At 38.2% G+C, this 25,819-nt stretch overlaps 1 protein-coding gene across 1 annotated transcript; it reads left to right on the forward strand.

Moving 5' to 3' along the window:
• The first annotated feature begins 1,307 nt into the window (after positions 1-1,307).
• LOC107103095 (serine/threonine-protein kinase SRK2H-like) lies at positions 1,308-25,260 on the forward strand. The gene is made up of 5 exons (XM_015402617.1): positions 1,308-1,499; positions 4,791-5,105; positions 7,785-8,179; positions 20,225-20,366; positions 23,202-25,260. The coding sequence occupies exons 2-5, from the start codon at positions 4,870-4,872 to the stop codon at positions 24,178-24,180; spliced, it is 1,752 nt and encodes a 583-aa protein (XP_015258103.1). The 5' UTR covers positions 1,308-1,499; positions 4,791-4,869; the 3' UTR covers positions 24,181-25,260.
• Positions 25,261-25,819: the final 559 nt, after the last annotated feature.

Below are 25,819 nucleotides of genomic sequence, written 5' to 3' on the forward strand. Positions count from 1 at the left end.
TAACATGAGACATTTTGACCACAAAAAACAATTATAGTAAAAATATTTATTAAACCAAAAGAAGATGCATAGTGTCCATTGCTTGAGTAGACCAAAGATGGCAATAAATTACTAGAAGTATGCGTGAAAATAAGAAATTAAATTATCTAAAAATATTAAAAAGAGAAGGAAAAAGACAGTGAAAGGCAGATAAAGGAAGAAGATAATACTCAGATGGACAAAGGAAGAGGAAAACCCTGCATTTAACTGTTGGGAAGCAACACCTAATGTTTAGAAACAGCATAACATGAACTTTTTTTTACCACAGTCTCAATTAAATGAGGTGTCGGGATTAAACAAGGCTGTGAAGTATGGTGTTTGGGGCATCAGTTTGCATTGTTATTTTTTATTTTTTATTTTTTTTAAAGAGGTGTCAATAAAAAAACTGAAAAAATAATTGAAGCCTGGGTGCAAATGGGTCTTCTAACACTATGGCTATAGACAATGGCAATAAGCATCAGACAGCCCTCAAATCAAATCTATACAAAATTTCTAAGCAGAGCTGAAAATAGTGATAAATAGTCAATATGTCCTCTCTGTAATGTGTAAAACATTGACATGCATAAGATTTGCACATAACTTAGACATAGATTTAGACCCTGACCAACTTTCTAGTCATCATGTACACACAAAGTATATAAAAAAGGAAATTTCGATGCATATAGCTTTCAACAGGGAATGAGCAGCTTACAACAGTAAAATGAACATTACTATTTATAAAGTGCAGCACTGATCAAGAATGTAGACAGTGTAGGAGAAAAGGAAAACCAGTTCAAAGTCATGGTGCAAAAGGCATTGATATGGAAAGGGTCAGTGCAGTGCAAAAAATATAAATATGGTGCAAAATGTTGTAGAACATATACAAAATGTTCAAACTTGAGATCAGACTTCAAAACTTGCAAAATATGACAAGACCAAAAAGTGGCTGCCCTTGGCCTCAAACAACAATGCAAAGCACTGCTACAAAGAATCGCCTTGTTCATAATTAGTCAGTGTCAATAAATAACAGATGTTGTGGATCGTTATGTCTCAAGTAATTAAAGGAACAAACGCATGCGGGCCAGTTACATAATTTCTTGGACTTCACATGAGTTCATTCAGTTATTTTCCTCTCCTTTACAAGAGGCGCGCCGCCGCGCCGAGCCGCACCGCCGCTGCTGGGGCGCGCTGGAATGCAGTGACGTCAGAAGGAAGCTGCTGCGCGTGCACGCTTGGCTTACATCGATTAAGCTGCTGTGGAGCGCGCGCGCGACTCTTCAGCTAGAGAGAGTCGCTCAGAACAAGAAGAAGAAGAAGAAGAAGTGGAAAGTGTGAATCCTCCGCGCAGCGAAGGAGCAGAACTAGGAGGTGACGCCGCTCATTTCCGCGTCTGAATTCAGCGGTGACACCGAGGCTTTGAGGAGGCAGAGGACATTATCAGGAGCCGCGCGCTGTTATAACGGGACATCTGCGCAGCAATGGTAAGTTAGCGCCTCTGCTGTTGTTTGTCTGCCGGAGTGATGAGCGCTGCGGAGGCTGAGCTGTTCAGCAGGACTGGGTGCCAAGTTTAGGACTGCAGTTAGAACAGCTGGCCTCAACTCCGGTTCTGGAGGCTGGTGCAGATATATCGACATACAGGATGCTGTAACAGTGTTAATGGGATTCAAAAGAAGGCCTTTAAGCGAGGATTTGGCCCAATGAAGCTGTTAAAGGGCGATGAAGAGGCTGATAACGCAGCTCTGCTAGATGACGCTGCAAGTGATGAAGTACCGATGATGATCAGAATGATAACACCAAACTAAAGCTGCTAAAATGGACATTTGGTTATAAAATAAGCTTCATTAATCAAAAAGATTGTTTTGAGAAAGTCAATCCAACATTACATTAGTGGAGTGAGTAGCAATTTTCTTAAAGGGGAGATAAATACACCTGGTGTCAAACTTTAGATTTATTTTAAAAGAATGAAAGCTGAAACATAAACAGCTAAAAATATGCTGAAGGTAGACAAAGAAAACAACTGGATCAAAATCAAAAAATATAAACAGTAAAAGATGCAATATCATCAGGAAAACTTTAGAATTACTGGAATAATACATCTGTTATGGTAATAGATGCAAAACAGCTGAGAAAAGAAGTGGAAACTGAATAAGGAGGAATAATAAACTGCTTTGTTTATAAATTTGTTGCTGATAATAAATGATTGGCTTAGGATTTTATATATTGGAGGATCTGAGGATAACTAAGATATCAATCAAGAACACATCAAATTCATTTTCCTGGCATTTAATGAAATAATCATTTGATTCTCAATAACACAAAACAAAACATGACATTAGAAAGTGGGTTGCTCATTGGCGGGTAACACTGCTGCCTTGCAGCAAGAAGGTTCCAGGTTCGATTTCCAGCCAAGAGTCTTTCTGCTTAGAGTTTGCATGTTCTCCCTGTGCATGTGTGGGTTCTCTCCCGGTACTCCAGCTTCCTCCCATAGCCTGAAAACATGACTGTTAGGTTAATTGACTACTCTAAATTGTGCTGAATGGTTGTTTGTCCTGTTTGTCTCTGTGCGATGTGTCCAGGGTTTACCCCACCTCTCACCCACTGACAGCATAAGATAGCATTGATGGCGTGCACAGCAAAATACATTATCTGAGACGGTCACCAGATGCGTTTACTTTGAAGGAGATATTTTTGACTGCAATCCTTCAGTTGTAACTGCAGCCTGGAAACATGCCTGGATACAGTGCTAACCATCTCCTAACATTAAAGTCCTTCTTTTTAGCCACTTGCTACTTGAGCTTTATTTTGGTGACTAAAAACCCAAGAAATGTTTATTTTTATTTACTATATGCTTGATTTTACTTTTGTGAATCTCATTTTGACATAATGTAATAAATGTATTCTCTATCCTTAATAGATGCATACTACCACACTATAATACTTTCATCACCATGCTGGACTAAACCCCTCTTATGGTCCCATTCTGGCTATTTGTCTGATTACTGTATTTTTTCCTTTACCTCTAAATTGCTTCGATGTTCAAAATCTTAGGCATCTTTTTAAATGTGGCATTTATGTGTCTGCAAGATTTAAATTCATTATAGATAGTTGCCAGTGATATTCTTGGTGACTGTGTTTCCAGCTGCCTTCAGATCATTAATAATCTCCTCTTGTGCAGTTGTGGTCTGACCCCTCACCTTTTGTATGATTGTCCTAAACCATGAGGTTATACAGTATTTCATATGGAGCTGCAGACTGAGAGAGACGATGGTCCTATCCCAGTCTCTTCAAGATATTCTATCTTGTCTTCAATGGAGGTTTGCTCTTTCCAACAGAAACATTGTTTCATTGTAGAGTAAAATTGTAGATCTGTACATTTTGTTTCCACAAACTAATGTAAAGTTACATTTTAGACACAACACTCATTTAAAAATTGCAGCTCCTGTATGGAGAACGTCTGCAGCCAGATTGTGCTACTCAAGATTTATTTGTAGAACAAGGACATTAGCCTTAAAAGGTGGTGCAAAATCACAGCTTAGAGGAATAAAATACCTGGATGAACCTTGCAAGATTGCAAAACATAAACATACGTATAAAGTACACTGAATATTTGCACAAATGATGTCTGAATCTAACCCAGACGAGATCTAAGACATTTAAAAAAATGTCCCAAAAAAGGAAAATAAATATAAACTACCACAGAAAGAAATCTGTATTGGGAAACAAAACAAGCTCAGAAAACAAAACTGACTAAAATGTAGAATTTGTGACATGAAAATGCTCTAGAAGAGTTTTTTGTTTTGATCTTAGGAAAGATTTTGTGATTATATAACAATCTGTGATTCTGTTGAGAGAAGCTTGTCCCATGTTGAGATTAAAAAACCATTACTTGATAAAAGTATTCTTTATGCCTTTTAATATTTTTATCCACATGGTATCAAAACTAGCCTCCTGTATTGTACCCGTTCGTGGGAATTAATATCAGGTTTAAGATATCAGTAAATTGGCAACCCTAATTTTGATATAATCTGCTCTACAGGATTTAAACTTTCCAATTTCCTGAACTGTTAGAAACCAGGAATATAAAAAAAAAGCTTTATCAAGTTCTTTGAAAGAAAAAGAAAAGGCCAAAGCATCACTGATCCTCCACCGTACTTCATAACAGCCAGAATTTTTTTTTCCTTTTTCCACAACCAGCTCAATAGAAAAGAAGCACCTTAAGGTTTATGAGTGTTTTTCTGGGGTAAACAAATAAAAACAATGATGATGCTGCTGATCATTGTGATGATGAAGATGATGGTGAAGAACTCACCACCCTGGGGGGAGATACTATGATGACATCACCAGGTTTTAATGTCATCTTCTGACATAAACACATGCTCTCCTGCACATGAGCCCCATTATACATTACGGTTTCTTGTTACAGTATTGATTCAACTTACCATTTGTGCTTTGGAGGACGATATTTGAGATGGGCTCAAACAGAAGCCCTCGAACATAAGAGACTAGAACAGAATATTTCTCCCTCTGCTGCTCAGATTATACTATAATTCTATAATCCGGTCTCAGTGCTTAATCTAAACGTGTTCTGTCGTCTGTGCCTTTGTTAAATGAAGTGGAACGTTGGTCTACTTTTGGTCTGGTGCCTTGAGCGATAGGGCATTAACATCAGCAGCTGACCTCGTCTAAAGCCTTTTCTTTCTTTGGGCCGTAGGCCAAAATTAGTCTCAGTCGTTTTGTTTAATTGTTTTGTCTTTTTTTTTTTATTATGCTAGGCAACCCCCCAGCATTGAGGAGCTTTTTGCATCACAGAATCATCGACAGTCAGCTTCCCTCCTCTCTTTTGTTTGAACCATGGACTCCTCTGGGGACCTGACCCCAGCCTTGGATGGGCCTGTTAACCCCAAAGGCTTCTCCGGTCGCCTGGATCTCAGCGGCCTCTACCATCTGGGCCGGACGCTGGGAAGAGGCCACTTTGCTGTGGTGAAACTGGGCCGTCATGTCAACACAGGGCAACTGGTGGCTGTAAAGATGATCGACAAGACCAAGCTGGACGTCATGGCAACAAGCCACCTCTTACAGGAAGTCAAGTAAGAAATTATTATTAATAGATATTTAGTGTCAAATTAGTTCAAATATATGTTATTGTTTTCAAGAGAGACCCAGTTTAAATGAATGTATACAGCTGTCCAAGTCAGATAATAGAAGTCATAATCATAAGAATTTAGAATGATAAAGTACAAATTAATTGTTAATGATTTTATTTTTTTATAATAAAGCTTTACCGTTTGCTGCTTTTTTATCAATTTTTTGTAGCTCAGCAGCTGACCTAAGTCAGACAATTTTAAAATGGAAATAAAAAAAACTCCCTGTAATTAAATGTATATTTTTTCCACAAGAAAGGAAATAACATGACCCAAAAGGCCTGAATTTTAGCGCCATACACTCTGCTGTAAATTAAATTAGCTTAGCAGTGGGATACCAACAGATTGATTTAGATTTAAAGAGTTTGCTATCAATGGCTTGTTTTTTTTTATTTTCATTTTTATTTTATTTTAAGAGGAGAAACAGTCCATTAACTGGCTCTGTGTTCCTGAACTGATTCACTCTGTCTTCTCAAACCTCCAGTTGTTTTCAGAAGAGTGCAGCATTTACTGGGCCTGTTGATACTGAAGATGTGGTTTAGAAAAAAAGTTCTTCCTTTCTGCTGTAACCGCATGCATCCTTGGTATGAGGGAGTTCATGACTCATGCAATCAGCTCTCTTCTGTCACCCCACTCTTGCTGTAACATCAGTGTCGTGATGCGCTTGCCGGGGCTTCCTTAAAGTCCTTTCGCACCAAACTTTTGGAGCGTTTTAGAGCCCAGAGTCCTGGAGTACGTCATCCAGGGACTTGAGGCATGGTTACTAAAGCTGTTTTGGGATGTTTACATTTGTACAGAGATGATTTGACATTAGAGTAGAACATCTGAGTGGAAGAAGAAAAACAGTTTACAAGTTTTGAACATCAAGAGAAGAGATCTGAAACCAGACAGGCCTCGTGAATGCACTCTGAAAAAGCAAACTAAACTTGACTACATTGTGTTATAAACTGGATTATGTGTGTTCATACCTGACTTTAAAACTTTATATATAACCATTTTTTATTCACTTTGTATATTTCTGAGTTAGATCACTTTGTTTTGCAAAATCCATTGAGCAGTTTTCCAGGGTGGCATTATAGTGAAACCCGAAACAGATTAAAGAAACTGTTATCTATCTATCAGGGGCGCAAAAAGACAGTCTTGTCCAGGGCAACATTTATGCTAGCATTCTGGCCATAGGCTTCATAGGCAGTGGCCTAGAGACCCAGCTGCTGAACAGGATGTTGCTATGATGACTCAAAAGAGATAAAAACAATGAATACCTAGCAACAGTGTTCAGTGCTGATTGATCCCCTTTTTCATGCTCTATGGAAAAGAAGATTAAGAAACTTATGTAACAACTGGAGTTCATTGCATTTGCAATATAATCACAATTAAACGAAATGCAATTATACAAATTGCAAAGGCGTTCAATTTTAGTCATATTACATTGAACAAGACTAAGAAACTAGCTTTCTCACTCCAGGTCTTAAGGTGGTGGTGCTATGCTTAAAGTTGGTTTGCAACCACACAGGAGGGAAGAAAGAGTTGCAGCAAGCATGCGGATTCATGCATTCAAGTAGAATTTATTACATCTTCATTGGAGTAACATCCTGCAACAAGGAACTCTGGGCAAGCAAGCTTTCAAGTCAATGAAAAAAGACCAAAACTCTGTAGTGGAACATTTACCTGATTGTGTCCAGTGCAAAGGAAAATCCAAAAATAATCGCAATATGGTTTAACATAGTCACAACCTTCCACACCTGACAATAAAATGAGCTGGAGAGCAAAACTGGACCTACCTAAGAAAGCAAAGAGATGTTTGAATGATTGTTCAGTCTGAAAGTGACTGCTTACCAACCAAACAGGTCATGTTATTGTTTTTATAAGCTAAAGTTAGCATAGTACTCATAGCTTCTAACATAGTTTTATGTTTTGACTTGCGCTTTTAAAGGTCAGAGTCAGACTGACCTGAACGCAGAGCTTTAGGTTGTTTTGACATGCATCATCAGGACTCTGGTACCTCCTGAGAGCAGACAATAGCTAGTAACTCCATGTTGACACCTCATTCTAATTGATTATTGAAATTGGGCTGGAAAATTTCCTTACCTAGTTCTTGGGTAGAATGGAAACACAACTGGGCTCTGCCTTAGAGGTAACAAAAGAGCTCCTGCTTTTCATGGTTGAAAGGGTGATTATCCTGATCAAGATGCCACCCAGAGACAGGATGGGCTTCTCCTCCTGGACCTTTAAGCTTCCTGAACCCAATTGAAAAACTATAGCATATCCATTGATTCAGACCAGAAATAACCTGTCTACAGGTTGGAAAATTGTATGAAAATAGTTTGATTTTCTTTGTAAAGATAATATAACATTCATTGTGTAAAGTTTTAATGATAGTAATGTAAATAAAAAGGTTAAGCAGCTAAAGTTTGATAAAATTGGATATTATTTGCAGAAATATTTCTGTCAAATAACCCTTATTGTAAATGTTCTACTACAATGAAAACTGCTGTCTGATAAAAGTTATCATTAAAATATTACATCCATTCTACAAAAACATTCTCGTATTCAGTGAGCCATTATTTCTGATGGTATTTCATGGATTAAAACATAAATGTATTCATTCTTGTTATGTATCTGTAGGTGTATGAGGCTGGTGCAGCATCCAAACGTGGTCCGGCTCTACGAAGTCATCGACACTCCCACCACTCTCTACCTTGTCATGGAGCTGGCTGAGGGCGGCGACCTTTACGATTACATCCTGCGCCATGAGGGCGGCGTGGCCGAGGCCACCGCCAAGCGCCACTTTGCTCAGATTGTGCGTGCGGTGTCGTATTGCCACCAGTTGCACGTGGTGCACCGGGACCTGAAGCCGGAAAACGTGGTGTTCTTCCCCCAACAAGGCGCCGTGAAGTTGACAGACTTTGGATTCAGCAATTTATTCCAGCCGGGGATGATGTTGGCCACCAGCTGCGGGTCGCTGGCTTATTCTGCTCCGGAAATCCTGCTGGGAGAGGAGTATGATGCTCCAGCTGTGGGTGAGAGAAAAAAATCAGTTCATTTCAATGTGAGATTGTCTAATTTAAAATATTGATTTCTAAGGTTTTAAATCACAAAAATATCGAAAAATAGTAATGAATAATTAAGAGTCATTCATCTGTTTACTTTAAGGAAATCCCTCCCTTCTGACAAGAAACTTTGTTAATCTTAATATTTATCTCTGTATTAGACTGAAAGTACAATTCTTTTTGAAACAGTTTGTGTTTCACATGGCATCGAGTGATTCGCTGATATTAAATGTCTTTAGGTTTAAACAGATCATAATAGTCGATATGTATGAATTAGATTTCATTAGTGTAACACACCCTGAAATCGATGTTTTTACAGATAAAACCCCGGGCCTAGGGAGAGCTATTTTGATTTTACTTTGCACTATTTTCTCATTTTTTTCTGACGCATAGCAAAGGCTATGCGTCAGAAGTATAAATCGGCCCTCAGTGAGCCATTCTCTCCTCCACAGCCTCAGCAACCCTGGCTGGACACCTTTCCTGCACAAATTACTAAAAAAAAACAGCTATTTGGGAATCAAGCATCTTAGCTTCCCTTGGAAAGTTTGCTCCTGGAAAGGTGACTCCATGCAGAGAGGTGGAAGAACAGCGTAGCTTTAATCATGGCCATGAAACAGCGGACCAGATCTCTAAGCTTTCAGAGCTGCTAAAGGAGTCATTCGGGTTTTAGATCTAGAGCAGACTTAAGATCCAGTGCCCCCTGGGTTGTGTTGGGACGGCAGTCTGCTTATCTATGTCTGAGAATTTCACCCCTGGAAAAAAGGGAAATTGTTTCATTTTGTTTAGGGGTTAGTCGCTGCATCAAGAGGAGGAGTTCAAGTATATTTTCCTCTTTTTCTTTAACCCAACTTGGCTCTATTTTTTCAATAGGTGGTCATATATGTGGTAAAGTGAAGCCTAAAAATCTCAGCTGTAAAAGTGTATTAGCCTCAAAAGATAATCTTAAAAATATCAAACTTTTGCACTCATGTGAAAAACAAATGCAGTCTGAATTTAGGTTTGTTCCAGAGCAATATGGTTCTTCTGTTTGCAATGTTAACGGTAAAACTGTGCATGTCCATCTCTGCTCTCCTGACCCTTTGTGGGTAGCGCTCACTCCTCTTCATTCACGTGCCTATGTGTGAATGTGGTGGAGGTCTGAGCCAGTTTGCTGAGGATTAGCGTTTTTATTTGGGTCAACCAGTCATGAGCCAACTGGGCACGTTCTGTAATGCTGTCCTCTCTGCAGAGCGGGAAATGGGAAGCGCTGCACGTTTTCTGCACATCCTGATTAGAAGGGTTACCCCGGTTGTGGGATTTTGACATTGCAGAAGCAGAAGGAGGGTTTGGTTTTGTGTGTTGTAATTTCGGAAGGAGGGATAGTAGGAGAGAATGTCTGCTTCAGGGAGGTTGGTGGTCTTATCCGCTAAGCTGGACTAGGCTGGATTTTGTATCCCCTTTCTTAACTCTGGTTTCATCTGCTGAATACAAATCCCCCCCACTTCAATTAGTGCTTTCTTGTAGGAGGGCATTTGGTGCATTTATCCATGAAAGCAAGGTTGAGTTGCAAATGGCTCCAAATGACGGGATGTGTAATTTAAGAGCTTGTGAATTGTCTGTTTTTATTTTCTCTTGTGACCTTGTCCCGTGAAATATTGGGAGGGGTGATGAAGAAACGGCTTAACTTTCAGCATGAGTCACGGGGTTGCATTAGTCCCTTTTTTTCTTTTCTCATGTTGGTTCTCTTTTCTAAAAGGACGTCCTCATAAATCCATTTTTTATTAACTCCCTCACCATAACGTGCTCTGCTTCTCAGCAAATAAAGTGCACTTTATCCGCTCTATTTCTGTATCATCTAACATGACCTAGCTTGTCGATAACATGGCTGTGTCATCCCTTTCATAGAAACAAACACTTCTGACTCCCTCACTGACAAGCATGTATTTATTTATGGATGTAATCCTGAGCAGCACGCAGGGATAGATGTCCCTCTGAGATACCTCGGCTTAGTAATAAGACTCATAAACAGTCGCAAACACGCATTGGCTGCTCTCTGTGCTGCTCTGATGTTTGTCTCTTATGAACAGGCCGCCTTTGCTGTACACGTGCGCTCTGTTTGATGTGTGTTTGATGAGATGCAGAGAAACAGGGACGATTGTTCATAAGGTCTAACTGCTGCGTGCAGTTATATAAGGCCTGGCCATGATTTTGTGCTTCCATTTGTTCTCAGTTTCCAAACTGCTGCAGTCAAATCAAATGATGAGGCATTCTGTAGACGGAGCTGGCAGATTATTGTAATCCTGTCACATTCTGTATGGGGGATAGATAAGGTCGCTTTTTTGTTTGTTTGTTTGTTGTTTTTTTTAATGGGGTTCTGTTGGATATTTCAGAGCATTCACCATCTTTTCTCCCAGACTTAGAGGAATTTGAAGAAAAATGTTTAGTGTTGCTCAGTTTAAGCAAATTTCAGACGTTCCGTTGTTCTGTGACAGTGAAGGCTCCATATATATCATATATATATATATATATATATATATATATATATATATATATATATATATATATATATATATATATATATTATATTATTTTATATTATTTTGCCAAACAATTGAATCTATTAATCATTTTTTTTGACTTATTATCTGATAGAAAAAGGTCCTCAAGTGGAAAAACTTTTCCATTCATTTCTCATTACAGCATAATGACAGACGAAAAAGTTTTTTATCTTAAATGCAAAATGTTTACTTTACAATTTTGGTACAATTGCTTCTCCAGGTGAGTTGCTCTGTCAGCTGAACAATGGCTTATGGGTTACACTAACAACAGGCTTATGAAGCACCCAAAACGACTCCTCATTCCTAGGGGCAGACCCATTTGCATGTTTCCTAAGCCAAAACAAGTTTTTGGGCTACTACAGTATATAAAACTTCAAACTTAAGGCTAATTCTTACATTTGGTGCTGAAAAAGCATCCTGAATGGGAAGCAAAGTGTCTTCGAACTTGGAAACCAAGTCCAGTGGATTGTTTTGTAGCTTTTTTGGAATAATCTTGGAATAATCCATATATATATATATATATATATATATGGTTAATTATATGATAATTATATAATTATATGATAATTATATGATAATATGATATATGATTGTCATATTGTCAATAATCTTGGAATAATCCATATATGGTTAATTATATGATAATATGATATATGATTGTCAAAAAACACGTTCTCCTTGTTGTACGGTTGATTTAATAAAATTAATGACATTGTTGCTGTATCTGTATCTGTCTTAGGAAACACATTGGAAAGGCTACAGTTATAAAAAGATTATAAGGAGTTAGAGAAGAAAAGGTAATCAACAAGAACAGAAGATTAGAAATTATAAAAGAAATAAAAAAGTTAAATAACTACTGGAACCCAACCTGTCTGTTATACCCACTACAGTATAAGTAACGAATCTCTGCTTATGCAAGAGTTCACAGACGTGGAGTCAGAAATAGTTTGAGGTTAAACTGCGAAAAAAGCCACTGGGTCATAGATCAGCCCCACAAGGGAAACAAAAAAAAGCATCTCTCACGGTGAATACGGCGCTGCCCACATTGCAGACATGCAGTTTTTTTCCTTCATGAAAAACTTTAGTTTACGTCAAACAGCAGATCAGCAGCACCAGAGCCAATTATTTATGTTATTTATTTTCTTTCCTCAGTTTCCTCTGATTGTATTGTAACTGTAACTGCAGAGATGTAACAGCTCTTAGCTGGTGCCTGTATGAGTCGTAGTATTAATTGCTCATGTATAGATTCACATAAGGAGTATTATTTCAGATAAGCCAATATATGTCCCTAGATTGAAAAAAAAAAAGTAAAAAGTAGTTTAATTTTGTTCTAATTTAAAGCAGCAGGCCCCTCCCTTGGTGTGAGCATACAAAACATTGGAATGGGGATTAATGCTGATGAAATTAGATTATTATAGGACCCCCCACTAAATCCTAGCTGTCAGCTGATTGACAACTTTAGCATCACTTTGTTAGGTTAAGAATTTGCTTTAATGTCTTCTCTCTTACTGGCAGAGGTAAGATACTGACTGCTCATAAACATCTGGCACACAATTCCCACTTTGAAAAGGTCAAACCTTGCCATTTTGAAAAGTAAATTCTGACCAGTGGGACTGAACAAGTCTGACATGTGTGTCCTCAGACAAGTGTGAAAACAGTTCATGCCCCCCCTCAAGCTCTCTGCCACAACACATACTCCTCTCTTTTCTTTTTTTCATGTGTGGTGGAAGCTGATGGGTGCTTTTTAGCCAGCTGTGAGCAGCACATGGATACCCATCCTCACAAACGCGTCCCGTTTTAGATCAAGAGAGAGCAGCACAGCCGAAGAAGCTTTTCAGACAAAAAAATCCTTTGTCTTTGTTTTCAAATCAACCTTAAGGCTCATAAACTGTTTATATCAACAGTTACTGTTATAATGCCTGAAAAGGACCGGATCTGCAGAGCAATACAGTCTAATACAAAGGTCAAAAAAAGGTTTCAAATATCATTACGGTTCTTAACTCTTACTAATTCTTGTAATCTAAGATCCATTAGATCTGTTTGTTGAAAGGCGTTATCTTTAATTTAAATGTTTTCGAAGAACTGAAGCCTCTTTTTCACAGGCTTTGAAATTTGAATATTTATTTTAAGATGCAACAGTAACTACCACACCTCTCCTCATGCTTACCACCCAGCTCTAGGTTTCTGGTCCCGGTTATCAACAGTTAAATTCCTCCTCTTAAGGCTCTTTAAAAAGCATAAAGCTCATGAACAATCCCAGGATCCTTGACCATTTAGAAACTAAAATAATAACAAAGAGTTACTTGCTCAACTAATATACATAAAAAAGTGAAGGTCATTACGTGGATTAATTACAAAAAAGATGAATGGAGGAGGTATGTGGATCAGAATGGATGGATGGACGGACGGACGGACGGATGGATGGATGGATTTATTTATTTTGGTACTGATGATTTTTGACTTTAGACTTAATGAAAACTAAATCGAAATATTATAAAATCTGAATAAAATTGTTTTTTTTTACAGAATATTTACAACAGTAAATATATTGACATGTATTCTGTTTACTTTACAGTTTTACAGCTTTTACAGTTTGATAATGGACTAAAGTTTGTCTGGATTGTTTCTTATCTTCCTCAAAATAAATGTATTTATATACTTTAAATATTCTGGATGTCCACTCTCTGTCACTAACACAGTTATTGGTATTTTATAAAATTATAAATCCTGTCAGCAGAAGGAATCACAAAATGCTTTTAGATTAAATAGTGGACGACTACATTGACTGCTGACAGAAAACACAGTGATCAGACATCAGAAGCACAGTAGCAGTTTTCCCTACTGGTTGCTCCCTTTTTCTTTTAAACTTTTTATCAATAATACCCGGATAGGCTCATTCCAAATCTCTTTGAATTAATCTTTTTCCACAAAGCTTAAATTGTTCATCTAATGTTCAGAAATGTATTACAAACGTATAACAAATAACACTTTAAATTTACATAGGTATTAATAGCATTTGATAATACTTTGTTGGCACCAATTAACTAAACCAAGTCTTTTTCTATCTGAAGCCACATGCTTAGCTCACCTATCTTTGAGCAGTTTCATGCATTTTTCTTTGTAGCACTTCACAAGCTCCACCGGGTTTGTTGGGAGATATTTCTGCACAACCATTTCCCAATCTCTATTAAAATCTTAGCTCTGGCTAGGCCCCTGCTGAACATTCATGTAGATGATCTGAAGCCACTCCTTTGCTCCTTGGCTGTGTGCAGAAAAATGAACCGTTGCTACAATCTGAGGCCAAGAGCGCTTTGAAACAGGTTTCCATCCAGGATATCTGTGTACATCATTCATCTTTTCCTTGCCTTTCACTTCTTGTCGAAAAACCTCACCACAGTATATTACTGCCATCCCTATGCCTTACTGATATCTCTGTCATTAATGTATGATGGAGGCAACAGGGCTGTTTGCAACATTTTTTTCTGTATTCTTTCCCTGATGTGTTTGTTGTCTTGGTGGTCCACAAAAAATGCCTTTGACTTAATACTTGATGTTCGCTCTAACATGAACTGTCAGCTATGAAGCCTTGTTCAGACACGTCTCCTGATCCAGTCACAACAACTGAATCTAACACAGTTGAATTTGATTTAAGCTTTGAAAATATATTAAGGATAATAATAATAATATTGAGGCTGTGTGTTTCCTGGATGGGGCCGCCTGTGGAGCTGGTTTACTTTGCTTCTTTCTGTATCTCTGCTTCTGTCTCCTTGAACCCCAGTCGGCCTCGGCAGACGACCGCTCACACTGAGCCTGGTTCTGCTGAAAGTTTCTTCCTGTTAAAAGGGAGTTTTCCTCTCCACTGTCGCTACAAGCATGCTTAGTGTGAGGGATTGCCTTCACAGGAAGTTAATGAGTCGATGCAATCAGCTGGTTTTCCTTAGATAGAAAACTGAATCAATTTGACTGTATTATGAATGTTATGACTGCATGTTGTGTGTAAAGCCATGAGGAAATAGATTAATCTAATATCATTTGGAATATGGCTGTAACATAATTAAATCATGATAGAAAAACACATTTGATGTTAAAAGTAAAGCAAGAAAACATTCATTGTCCACCATTAATTATCCTAAAATAAAATAAGGTCAATGGAAAGAATCTATTTAGTGTTTTTTATATATATATTCTGTATATTTCCATTTTTCTCTGCTTATCTGTGGTGAAGTTACAGACATTAGTGGTCCAGAAGGGAAACCCAGACATTCAAAGATGTTGCCTAGTCCAGACGGATAAACAGTCCTCTCTGTGTTTGCTTTTTTGTGACCCTTTAAAGAATGTTAGTTTTTTTTTGCTGTCTGTCAAAACCACAAAAAATATTGTAGATCTGGAGGAATTTTTCACAATTATGGTTTGGACTGAGAATGAGGGGTAACCGGTGGGAGCGGATTAGCCAGGATCCTGTCCAACAATAAAAGAATGTCCCTTATCAGTCCAATATAGTCAATGAATCAGAGGGTATTGTTACTTCAAATTCCTCATACATTCCACATAACTGGTGTCCAGAAGGAACAAGTGAGCCTGGTTCAGCGGTGACTAGGAAACTCTGGCTTCAACTTCCAAATATACGTCAAAGGAAGTTCTTTTTTTTTCCTTTCTGAACTTGGATGGCCTTTTGTGACAGACCCTTTTATGACGTACTTGCTCTTGAAATATGTGCTTCAAAGGAAGTGTCTGTCTAATGAATCCACAGAGCCTGGATCTGCTTGTTGGGCTGCTCAACTTTGAGCTCAAGCTTTTCAGATTTCCCTTAAACTCTTCCATCCATAAAATACAGAGAATGTTTGCTCGCCTTTAATCCAGTTTACATTTGTTGCTTTGCAACTGAAAATCAGCTGTTTAATTTTAACTTTAGGCAAAATTCATTGATAAATGTAAAGTGCTGCTCAGATTATTCACTGTTTACGGATAAACATATGAACAGTTCGGCCTTCTGTAGTATTGTATTTAGCTCCCCTCTGAGTGACACTTGGAAACAACTGCAGGACTTTTAAGTTGTTTCTACCAGCTGTTCTTGACTGAGTGTAGAACTTAAAGGTATGAAACAGGATTTTTCTCAGAAATTAAAGGTATAGGGGACGATCTTTTATTTTTGGGTGGATCTTCTCAATAAGTGGTCCTCCTAATTGTCAATCATTCTGGTGATATGTTTGTGTAAGGCCCTCCTCGTAAAGCATTATTGGATTTGCTGTCACAGCTGCCTGCTGTCGCTATAGGCTGTCACTACCCGACAGAGGCGACTAATAACAAGATGGTGCAGGCACCTCACAGTGAAGGAGGAGTTACGTGACCAACGGGTAGCAAAAAGTAGTGATCATCTGTCCAAAGGGTCAGTTAACTGAGTCGCTATAAAGTCCACTATATAGTCCCTGCTCTATATAGTAATTGAGGGATTTAGGGGTTAGTATAGACAGTTGAACACAGTAAGCTTGTATGAGAACAGCTACTTTTAAACAGAGCGTCCACAAGGAGAAACCGGCTCTCACATTCGCTACCTCTGTGTAGTGGGTACAGGGTTGTGCATGTGCATTTTTTTTAAAGCAGAGAGGGCGGTTCTTTTAGAAAAAAATCGAAAAAGGATCTTCCGCAATACCTTTTAACTGTCCAGATTAATCTAAAAGTAATTAATTGATGGATGCATTCTTGCAGTACTGTAAATTTTAAACTATGAAACATGCAGCAGTGAGAACACGCCAACAAATTGCTAGCAGCTGGCTAGCTCAAGTGTTAAGCCACCACCCAGCCTGGGTTTTTATCTCTGCTGGGGAAAATGAGATAAATGCATAAACATAAATATAACTTGCAGTGATAACGCCGGCAGAGACCTCCTCTTCTTATGGAGATTTCCTGCTGCCTAGGTGCATCCTGGCACTTTGCTGCCTCTCTGGGTGAAATACAAAATGACCAGCAGAGGCGTTTCCAGCATAGAGAACTGGAAATACACAAACAGCTGTTGTACATATCTTTCAGCACAGAATCCCTTTTTCCTGCTTTTAAATGAACATCAGATTTCAGGTAAATTGACAGATTCCCAATCAGATTTATACTGTAGCTCCTGGCTTTAATTGGGCCATCATTATGTTTTAATCTAAACTACCCCATGGTAGTTCTGGCTGGGGGTTTTTTATGTTTTTTTTTTTTTTTCAAGTTTCAGTTTTTTTTTACTGATTGATTGTTTTCCTTAAGCATTTTTTTTCTTTAGAGGAACAGCATTAAACTGCCACCTCTGGGTTTCATGTCAGTAGGGGTGTGTTTTGGTTGTTTTTTCTACAGATCATTTTTTGCATATAGACAAAACAAAAGTTGCCTTCTGGTCTTATTTTTTTTCCAGTAAACTTTTTAAAAACTTTTTCTATGTGGTTTGTTGTCATGTCATGTGGTTTTCCCCTTTATAATATAATTGCTAGTCAACACGCTCCTCCTTCTGACATATCAGATTATTGATTGAATGGTGCATTTAGATGTTCAAACCGTTGGATATTATTTTAAAACATAACCTTTACAGTTTTATCCCTGACCTGTCTGCTCTGCTGCTTGGTCTTTATAATGTTTGCTCAGCTGCTGAGAAAGATGCAGTGAAATTGTAGGTTTTTCTATATATTATAATTAGTAAAAAGTAGAAAACCTTTTCCAGGCACTGTAAACCCCCATGTTTATACTGTTAGCAGATGCTGTGTGCTGGTTTGTGTGTCTGGACTTGATCTCTGTTCAGTCAGCAGCCCACTAATGTGTGGTGGGAATGTGTGATGTTCCCCAGTGAGAGGAAAGTACTCCCAGCTCTCGAGAGGTTTCTCCTCCCTGTTGCGTAACGCAGCTGTGGATGGATGGGGGTGAGCGTGTGCTTGAGTGTACATTGTATAAGGAGAACTGAGGGCTTTTGTTTGGCCCCTCATAAGTTTAATGTGGGACCGCGGCTGAATCAGCACAGCTCTCAGTAATGCGAGTCTGTGGAGAGACGGTATACTGTCTGAGGGATTCATGTCTTCAGTCCTTAATTGGATCCATGTTATTATTTAAATAGCTACAGTAGAGATGTTATATTTGAATGAATATTATAGTTTTCCCATTGCACATGTTGCAACATTAAGCTGCTAACATTAGAGAGAAGCACAGTAATGTGCAAAAAGCTAAAGGCCATCTTTCCTGTCCTAATATGCAACACTCAGTAGGCTATTATAGTAGCCAACATGATCATTAAAAATCAGCATTATTCACAGTTATGATCGAAAAGTTTAAAAATTGCTTTAAAAAGCTTTTTGAATTCTGCAATCTAAACTTTCGCTGAATAAAACTTTGCAAGAGAAACTTGTTTATGATTCTTATGTAAAGTTTGAAAATAGATAGAATAGATATTTATCGTTTATTATGCCCCATTAAGAGTTTTCCTTTTATCTTGCATTATTTTAAAGAGCAATGAACTAAGACTAAGGGTAAGTGTAGAAGAAGCCCTTAGAATGAGGTTAAAATTGTTTGGTGTCGTTAATCAAACTAATACTAAATTAATATATTTATATATAATTCTTTATGTTTAAAAACCGCTCTATTTTTTTTATTCTGACTAGTTTCACTGCAGGGTTAAAACTATAAATGAACAGAATGTGCCGGTCTTCCAGCCTCTGGTGTTTGGAAGACACACAGAGGCAGGAAAGACAGAAGGATGATCGTTCTCAGAATAGCACGCCACCACAGCGAAGCCTCTGTTTGTTACGGGCCTTTAGCCCTCAGCTCAGCTCCTGTGCGTGTTCCCGTCTGGTTCACGCTGTCCTGCGTCTGCATTAATACCCTCCTCACTGTGCTGGCTCAAGGACGCCAGAGGAAGGAAAGGGAGGAGGCGGAAAAAGAACAGCAGTGTCACAAGTGTTGGTTGACATGTGTTAATGTGTTTTTTTTTATGTCATCTTGTTCCTTCATACGTCTCCAGTTTGCTTTACTCAAATGTTTTACTTCTAATACACACAGAAACGAGTCAGACTTAAAAGTTTTATGGGTAATCGTTTGTCTTCTGCATGCAAAACGAACAAGTAGTGAAGGAAAAACATGCAAGATTTATTTCGAAATTTAAAAGGATGTTTAACTAATGTTATGCCATTTTAGGTGTTTATGAAAGACATAAGGTTTTTGAAATATATTGCTCTCTAAAGGCGTGGTATGACCAGTTGCACTCATACCAAAAGGTTAGCATAGGCCATATAGAACCATAAACTTTGAATTAAAATGTTAAAGATTCAAGTTTAATAGAAAAATATAAACCATGATCTTGATAATTTAGCAGACAAACATTATTCATAAAAGTGATTTAGAATATTTAGATTGGTATTTGTATTAATGTTATTGATGATGCTCAATGCTAGAGTGAAGCCATTGCTGGTGTTAAAAAAAACAACCTTTTTGAAGTTCTGCTCTTTATGGAGTCGCTAAGCAGATACTGGTTGGGTTGTTAGTCAGGCTGTCTGCTGAGGTAGCAGGTTTGCATACTCTTTTTAAACATGATGCTCATGGCTTGCCAAATTTAGCAAAGAGTCTGCGTTGCTTTACTTAAAGATACAGTAAATGTTGCAGCTTTAGTTTCTAAATGAAGCGTTTCAGTGTTATTTTCAGTCAGAAATATTTCCGCCAGAAAAACCTGTCTCTGTTTTCTGAGCAATTGAAAAGTGTATGTAAGACCCTGTGTTTCAGAAAGCCGCTCTGCAGTAAAGAGTAACAGACTAGAAAATCTTCTCATTTCTGAACAATAGATGCTTGATGGAAAAATTGTTCCGTTTTAATTGTTGCTCTGCCTTGATAGAGTTAATCCAGCCCGTGTTTAATCAGGTGTTAATAAGTTGCATGGTGCTGGTTTGTCAACCGTTAATTTAAAAATATATATGATTTCTCCCCCAAAATCTGTGTCTAAGGGTCTGAAAGGCCTCCTCCAGGTCTGCTGACTTCACATCCTTTGGGACATTTATACTCTTTTCTTTGCGTATTGCAAGTTAAGTCATTAAGAAACCCATCAGTGCTCTGCATGGGTAACTGATTGCATCTGAATTTAACTGTTTGTTGTGAATGGATATATATTTTCTGAAAGGACTCTTTAATAATTTTTTTTACCTAAATATGACATTTAAATGTGGTGCAAGAAGAGCTGACACTGACAACAAGGAAAAGTTATTCACAAAATCTTCATACAGTTTTTTTTTTTCAGCAGCGACATTTAAAGAATATAATCGAGGCAGATTGACCTTTTGATTAAAATCTTCATAATATAGATTATATTATGTAATGTAATTTGTGTAGTTATTGCATTCTTTATCCATTGATTTGTTAAGGGTTATTGTTCATCTTATTTGTGGGATAAAGGAAGATGTTTTACTTTCTTCCCTGGGAGTTTGAAACGTCGCTCATTAAATCTAACAATACTGTTATTTGGTGTGTTTTCCAGATATCTGGTCTCTTGGGGTGATCCTGTACATGCTGGTCTGTGGAGTCCCTCCCTTCCAGGAAACTAACGACAGCGAGACTCTGGTCATGATCCTGGACTGCCGCTACACTGTCCCTGAACACGTTTCAGAGGACTGCAGAGAGTAAGCTTCAGGAGAACCATATACATATATATGTTATGTTAAGATATGTAAAAAGAATTAGAATAAATTAACATTTAGTTGTAGCAGCAGGATTACACATTTAAAGGTTGACAAAAATCCAACCTTTAAGGCATAAATCAAATGACCTATTTTAATTTTACCAGCAGTGGCAGCCTGATTTTTTTCTATTCAAAATGTCCTGATAAGTACATGATGCCTTTGGAAAGGGACATAAAAAGGCCCACAGCATCATAGATGCACCGCCATGCTTTTCCACAAACTAACTCTTTTTTTTACCAGGTAAAAAAAGGTACCAGGTAATAAATTTATTTCATTAACTGACTCCTAAAATGTTGGGCACCAAGTTACAACAAAGTCCGTTTTGTGTTTTGTTGTCAAACTCTGCTGGTTTATATTTAGAAGATCAGGAGAAGAAAGTCTTTCCCTAGTTTGACTCACAATATTTGCAGCTTAGATCAGCTTGGTGCCCAATGATTTTTTTATTAAGTTTCTTCTCTAAATGTCATCCTGTATCTTTGAATAATTCAATTCAGCCAATAGCTAAACATTATCCTGACCTCCATGGATCATCACACTTTTATATAACATGAAATGTTTTGTGTCATTGTTCTTACCCATTTGGAAGAGTGGTAAAGATGACTTACACTTAGAAAACATTTATTATCATTTTGTATGCACTCTGTGTATACAAAACAAAATTTCATTTAGTACAGCTTTCCAGACAGTAAATTAACATTTTCATTCCATAAAGGCATCAATAAACAGAGTGGGAGATAAAAACATGGTGCAATAAACGCATTGATATGGAAGTTCAGAACATTAATATTAGTGTTGCACCGATACCAGTACCAGTATCAGGCTGCAAGTACCAACAAATACGGCACCGAAACTATTTTGAGAGCCAAAAGTTTATTCAACTAATGTCACCCATTCCAGGTAGGCAATAAAAAGTTCTACTGGATTCAGTTTGCATTATTCTTTTTCCTGCTTCACAAAGATAGGCAGCAGCTTGAAATGATGGCAATTATTTTACACCCAAGTAGTATGCAGTTGTCCACATATACAAACACATCAATTGCAAACAGATGGTATTGGTGTCGGCCAATACTGCGCTGCCAGGTATCGGTATCGGGGCCAAAAAATTGCATCGGTGCAAACATAATCAATATATATGAAGGAAGATGATTTAGTCATTATGATCAATTTCCCAAAGTAAAAAATAAAGATTTCCACCAATGAATTAATGCTCTAAAATCATATATATATATATATATATATATATATATATATATATAGACAATTTCTTGATTCACATATTTAATAAAACACCTGATCATTTGCTATTTTTTTTTTTTTTTTTTTTTTTTTTTGGTTTAGTGGGAGATTAAAATCCAAACTTTTATGACGTTTTATCAATCTTTACCAAGGTTGGAAATAATTGGAGAAGGGGCTACATTTTTCTCTTGGTTTAAGAGAGTTTTTTTATAAACACGTACATTTAATGTTTTATTCTCCAGCTCCTGTAAATACAGGTTGGGCTAAAATAAACACTAAGGTTCCACATTAAAAGCTGTGAACAGTGAACCACTATTTATTATTGTCAAAATCATACAATAGCTGCTGGAACAAAATACAACTCAAGCATTCAAGCCTCTCCTCGCACTCAACCTCGATCCTTCACACCTCAAACCAAAACACACACTGTTCTTTTTGGCTCCCAGAGCAGCAGGGTAAACAAACGGAAAACACTGAATCCAAAAATCACAACAACGCTGCACATTTTTGTTCCCCCTGTGTTGACGAAACAAAGAATTAAACACTAGTTGAAAAACAACAAAAGCTTTGTCAGCATTATAGTTTGAACTCCAGATCCTCTATTTGTTTACTGCTGTTTGCATTTCCTATTTCTGCTTTTTGTGCTTTAGCACCAAACTGATGCAATTTCTATAGATTGTTCATTCAAAATGCCTGAACTTAAATACTACTCTAAAGGTTTAGCCATGGAGCATTTTGACAAAGATGACTTTACTTGCAGATGTCTTCATAGATTTCTTGATGATTGTGTTTAAAATAAATTGATTATTCCTTCAGAAACAAATTCACTCTTTTAAGATAATTCTACTTTAATCTAAAATCTACTCTAAATTACTATCATTTAGCTTTTTGATGATCCTGCACCCAGTTTTATGGTTTAATTTTCAACTTGATTTTCAATCATCAGTTTTTTAAGGACGAAACCCAAAGAATGATACATTGTTATATACGTAAGGAAGTAAAGCCTTAATTGATTTCTGCAAACATAAAACTTTGCTTTATGGGTGCCATGATAGTTTTTTAAACCTTAGTCTTTTGAATAATCTCCTTAAACACTTTTTGTGATTTATATTTAACAATTTGAGGTTGAACCAATGCAGGGATACATTCCCCCTAGAAACAGGTCATTTGCAAACATGCCCTTAAACACCTGACACCAGATTTATTATGTGACCTTGATTCACATGATGTGTGAATAGGAAGATGGAAAGAAATGCACTCTGTGACACACGAGTGGCTAGTGCATAGGTCTAAACCAGTTTAAGTCCTGAATTGTATTAACCAATTGAAAAAAATTGTGAAATCACAGGAAAGTGATAAAAGAAAAGGAAAACCAACACACCTATAGACTAAAAGAATATAACATGGACAAGATGGGTTGTGGTTAATTCAATTGTATCCGTTTTGGATGTTTAAATGTGAATAAGGTTGTTTATATAATGTTTCTGGCTTTTATTTAAATTGCAGCTTTATAAGAATCTATTTTTTTTCCCTTGTCAGTTTGATCTCCAGGATGCTGCAGAAGGATCCATGTTGCCGTGCGTGTCTCGATGAGATCGAGGCTCACCAGTGGCTGCAGGGCCTGGATGACGCCCTCCTCAGCCCTGAGGCGCCACCCCACTGGGTCACAGGGGCCCTCTCTGCTACGTCTCCCTCGCTGTGTGCCCCAGAGTCCGGGGATCTGCTGGCTATGAGGTCTTTGGCTCAGCAGACGTTTCCTGGGACGTGGCAGCCCAGCCTCTGCTTCACCCTCCGGCCTGCTCCTGCTGAAGAGCCTCCTGTGGGCAAGAACGTCCCTGCGCTGCAGCAGATCTGTGAGGAGGACGAGGAGGAGGAGCAGGAGGAGGGTGAAGAAGAAGAAAACAGTACATTGAGAGAAATAGAGGAGGAAGTGGAGGAGATGTCGGAGTGCATGGAAAACCTGGAAGAGTTTGGTAAAACAGAGGAGGAAAAGTCAGTGGAGATGGAAAGAGAAAACGAAGACAGCGGTTGTGTGATATCAGATCAGCCTGTCAGTCATCGGGATGAGACGCTCAGCCAGACATCTGAAGTCACTCCATCCTCTCCGGCTTTAAGGGTGTCTTGTTGTCAGCTGAACATCTCTAACAGAAAAGAGGGAGAGGATGAAGAGATGGAGCCCAACAACAACACTGGCAAACCACCTCCTCTGCTCTTAACACCAGACTCCTGTCAGTCCTGCATCTCTGCATCCTCCGCCAGCCTGAGGGAGAAAACGGAAAGGGAGGAGGAAGCAAATGAAAAGAACGGGACGGCAGAAAAGCCTCAACCCCAAAATCCTCCTGGAACCAGGGGCGAGTCGCTACCGAGGGCGGAGCAGGGGAAGCGGCACAGCATCAAGCTCCGAGACAGACTCTTCCACTTCCCTTTGTGTGAGAAAGCTCTGGCCTTCAACATACCCACACAAAACAAGCCCAAGATCCTGCCGCTGGCTCAGTACAACTGCTGCCACGTGCTGTAGCGAACATCGGCTTCAGGGCCGCCTTCTCTCTGGACGCACAGGCTGCTTAGCAGGCAGCAGGTGGTGGAAGCCTGAACATAGACCTTGTGAAGTGGCGCCAGCTGAACTCTCTGCAGAGACGACGAGCTAAAACGCCCTCAGCACACAAACACGCAGCTTCACATACCCCCACTTCTAACAGTGTGCTCATGTAATAGACGTTGTTTTAGTGACAGTCAAAGGTGACATGAACCAAGGAATTTATTTCCATTTGCTGCTGTGTACAGGAGGGAGCGCAGAATAAAAAAAAGAAAATTCAGCTTTTCATTTGTAGCTTTGAGACAAAACTCCAACCTTGTTGGTCATGGAGTCGTTAGGAGGAAGATGAGGGCGAGATTTAATTCACTGTATAAGCTAGAGATCTTTTGTTTGAAGGTGCCTATGAAGATTAAATGGATTAACAGCGACTGTTTCATCCACATGACCGTCAGTCCAGGGCAGGTCCTCTGTGCTGCATTCCGTTCATCAGCGAGAATACATCATCAGTCCCGTCAGCCATTTTTAAGGTATATTAGTCTATCCACCATTAGAAAAGGAGAACAACAGAATACACTTTTATTGCACTACAGGAAAATTTTCAAAAATGCCTTTTCTTTCTTTATTTGGGTGTAAATTCTTCTGTCTGTCTGTTTTTAAATCAAGAAAATAATAATCAAGTTCCTTCATTTCTTCTTTTTTAATAACATAGAAAGGACATCCACACAATGATCTAATAGTTAGCTTCACTCATCTTTATTTTTCTATAGATCCATTGAGAGAAGCAAACTATTTTGGGATGTTAATGAACAGGTTGCAACATTTATTTCCTGGTAAAATCCGAATTAGTCAGGATTCATGACAAAAGCTAAACTAGCTGGGATTATTTTGCTAATTTCTCTTCAAGGTATTGTGTTAGACCCACTTTAATTACCTGAAAGTAGTTTTTTTATTTTCTTATGAGCAATTCTTTGTACCCATAATCTATATTTAGGTGCATTATTATGGGATCTACAACTTTTCCTCCATAACTTTGCTATAGAATTATGGCCTAATCTTTCTACCAATGTTGTTCCAGGTTTGTTGTACCGTTCTGTGTGTTGTAATACCATATTTATTTTGGTCCTACATCATCTATTTAGATGCAGCATTGCTAACTAAAGTCATGCTGGGATTTTAGTTTTAAAGAAGAAACTCTCTGCTTCAGCGTTTCCTAACTTAGCATAAAGTTTTCAGAGTGTTTTTTTTTTTTTTTTCCGTCCATCCTCTCATAATCAGTTTTATTTATGAGTAATCGAAGGATTTCGAGGCCTAACACTTAGAGGAATTTGTTTGGAAGACTGGCAGCTATCTTGGCTGTTTTGCACTTGTGAATAATCGTCGTTCCTGGAGAATGACTGGCTTTTATTTGTTTATAAATGGCCTTATAACCCTTTGCAGATGATAGGCGTTCTCCGGCGTCTTTGCAGAAATCTGTCTGCTTTGACTTGATGTTAAGAGAGCAGCAAATTACCAAAGATTTTGCTTGTTTAGATTTGGTCCAGCTGATGCTGATGTTTCTGAACAGCTGCAACTTTCCCTCTGAAGAATATTAGTGCGTCTATAACAATATGTCACAACAAAT

Source organism: Cyprinodon variegatus, unplaced genomic scaffold (genome assembly GCF_000732505.1).
Source record: "Cyprinodon variegatus isolate N-32 unplaced genomic scaffold, C_variegatus-1.0 Scaffold1376, whole genome shotgun sequence".
NCBI lineage: Eukaryota > Metazoa > Chordata > Actinopteri > Cyprinodontiformes > Cyprinodontidae > Cyprinodon > Cyprinodon variegatus.

What these genes read in the sequence shown, in the direction of transcription:
- LOC107103095 (XM_015402617.1), top strand. Translation starts at nt 4,870, where the DNA reads ATGGACTCCTCTGGGGACCTGACCCCAGCCTTGGATGGGCCTGTTAAC. An exon ending in CACCTCTTACAGGAAGTCAA is followed by an intron (nt 5,106 to 7,784) that starts GTAAGAAATTAT and finishes ATGTATCTGTAG; the next exon opens with GTGTATGAGGCTGGTGCAGC. An exon ending in GTATGATGCTCCAGCTGTGG is followed by an intron (nt 8,180 to 20,224) that starts GTGAGAGAAAAA and finishes TGTGTTTTCCAG; the next exon opens with ATATCTGGTCTCTTGGGGTG.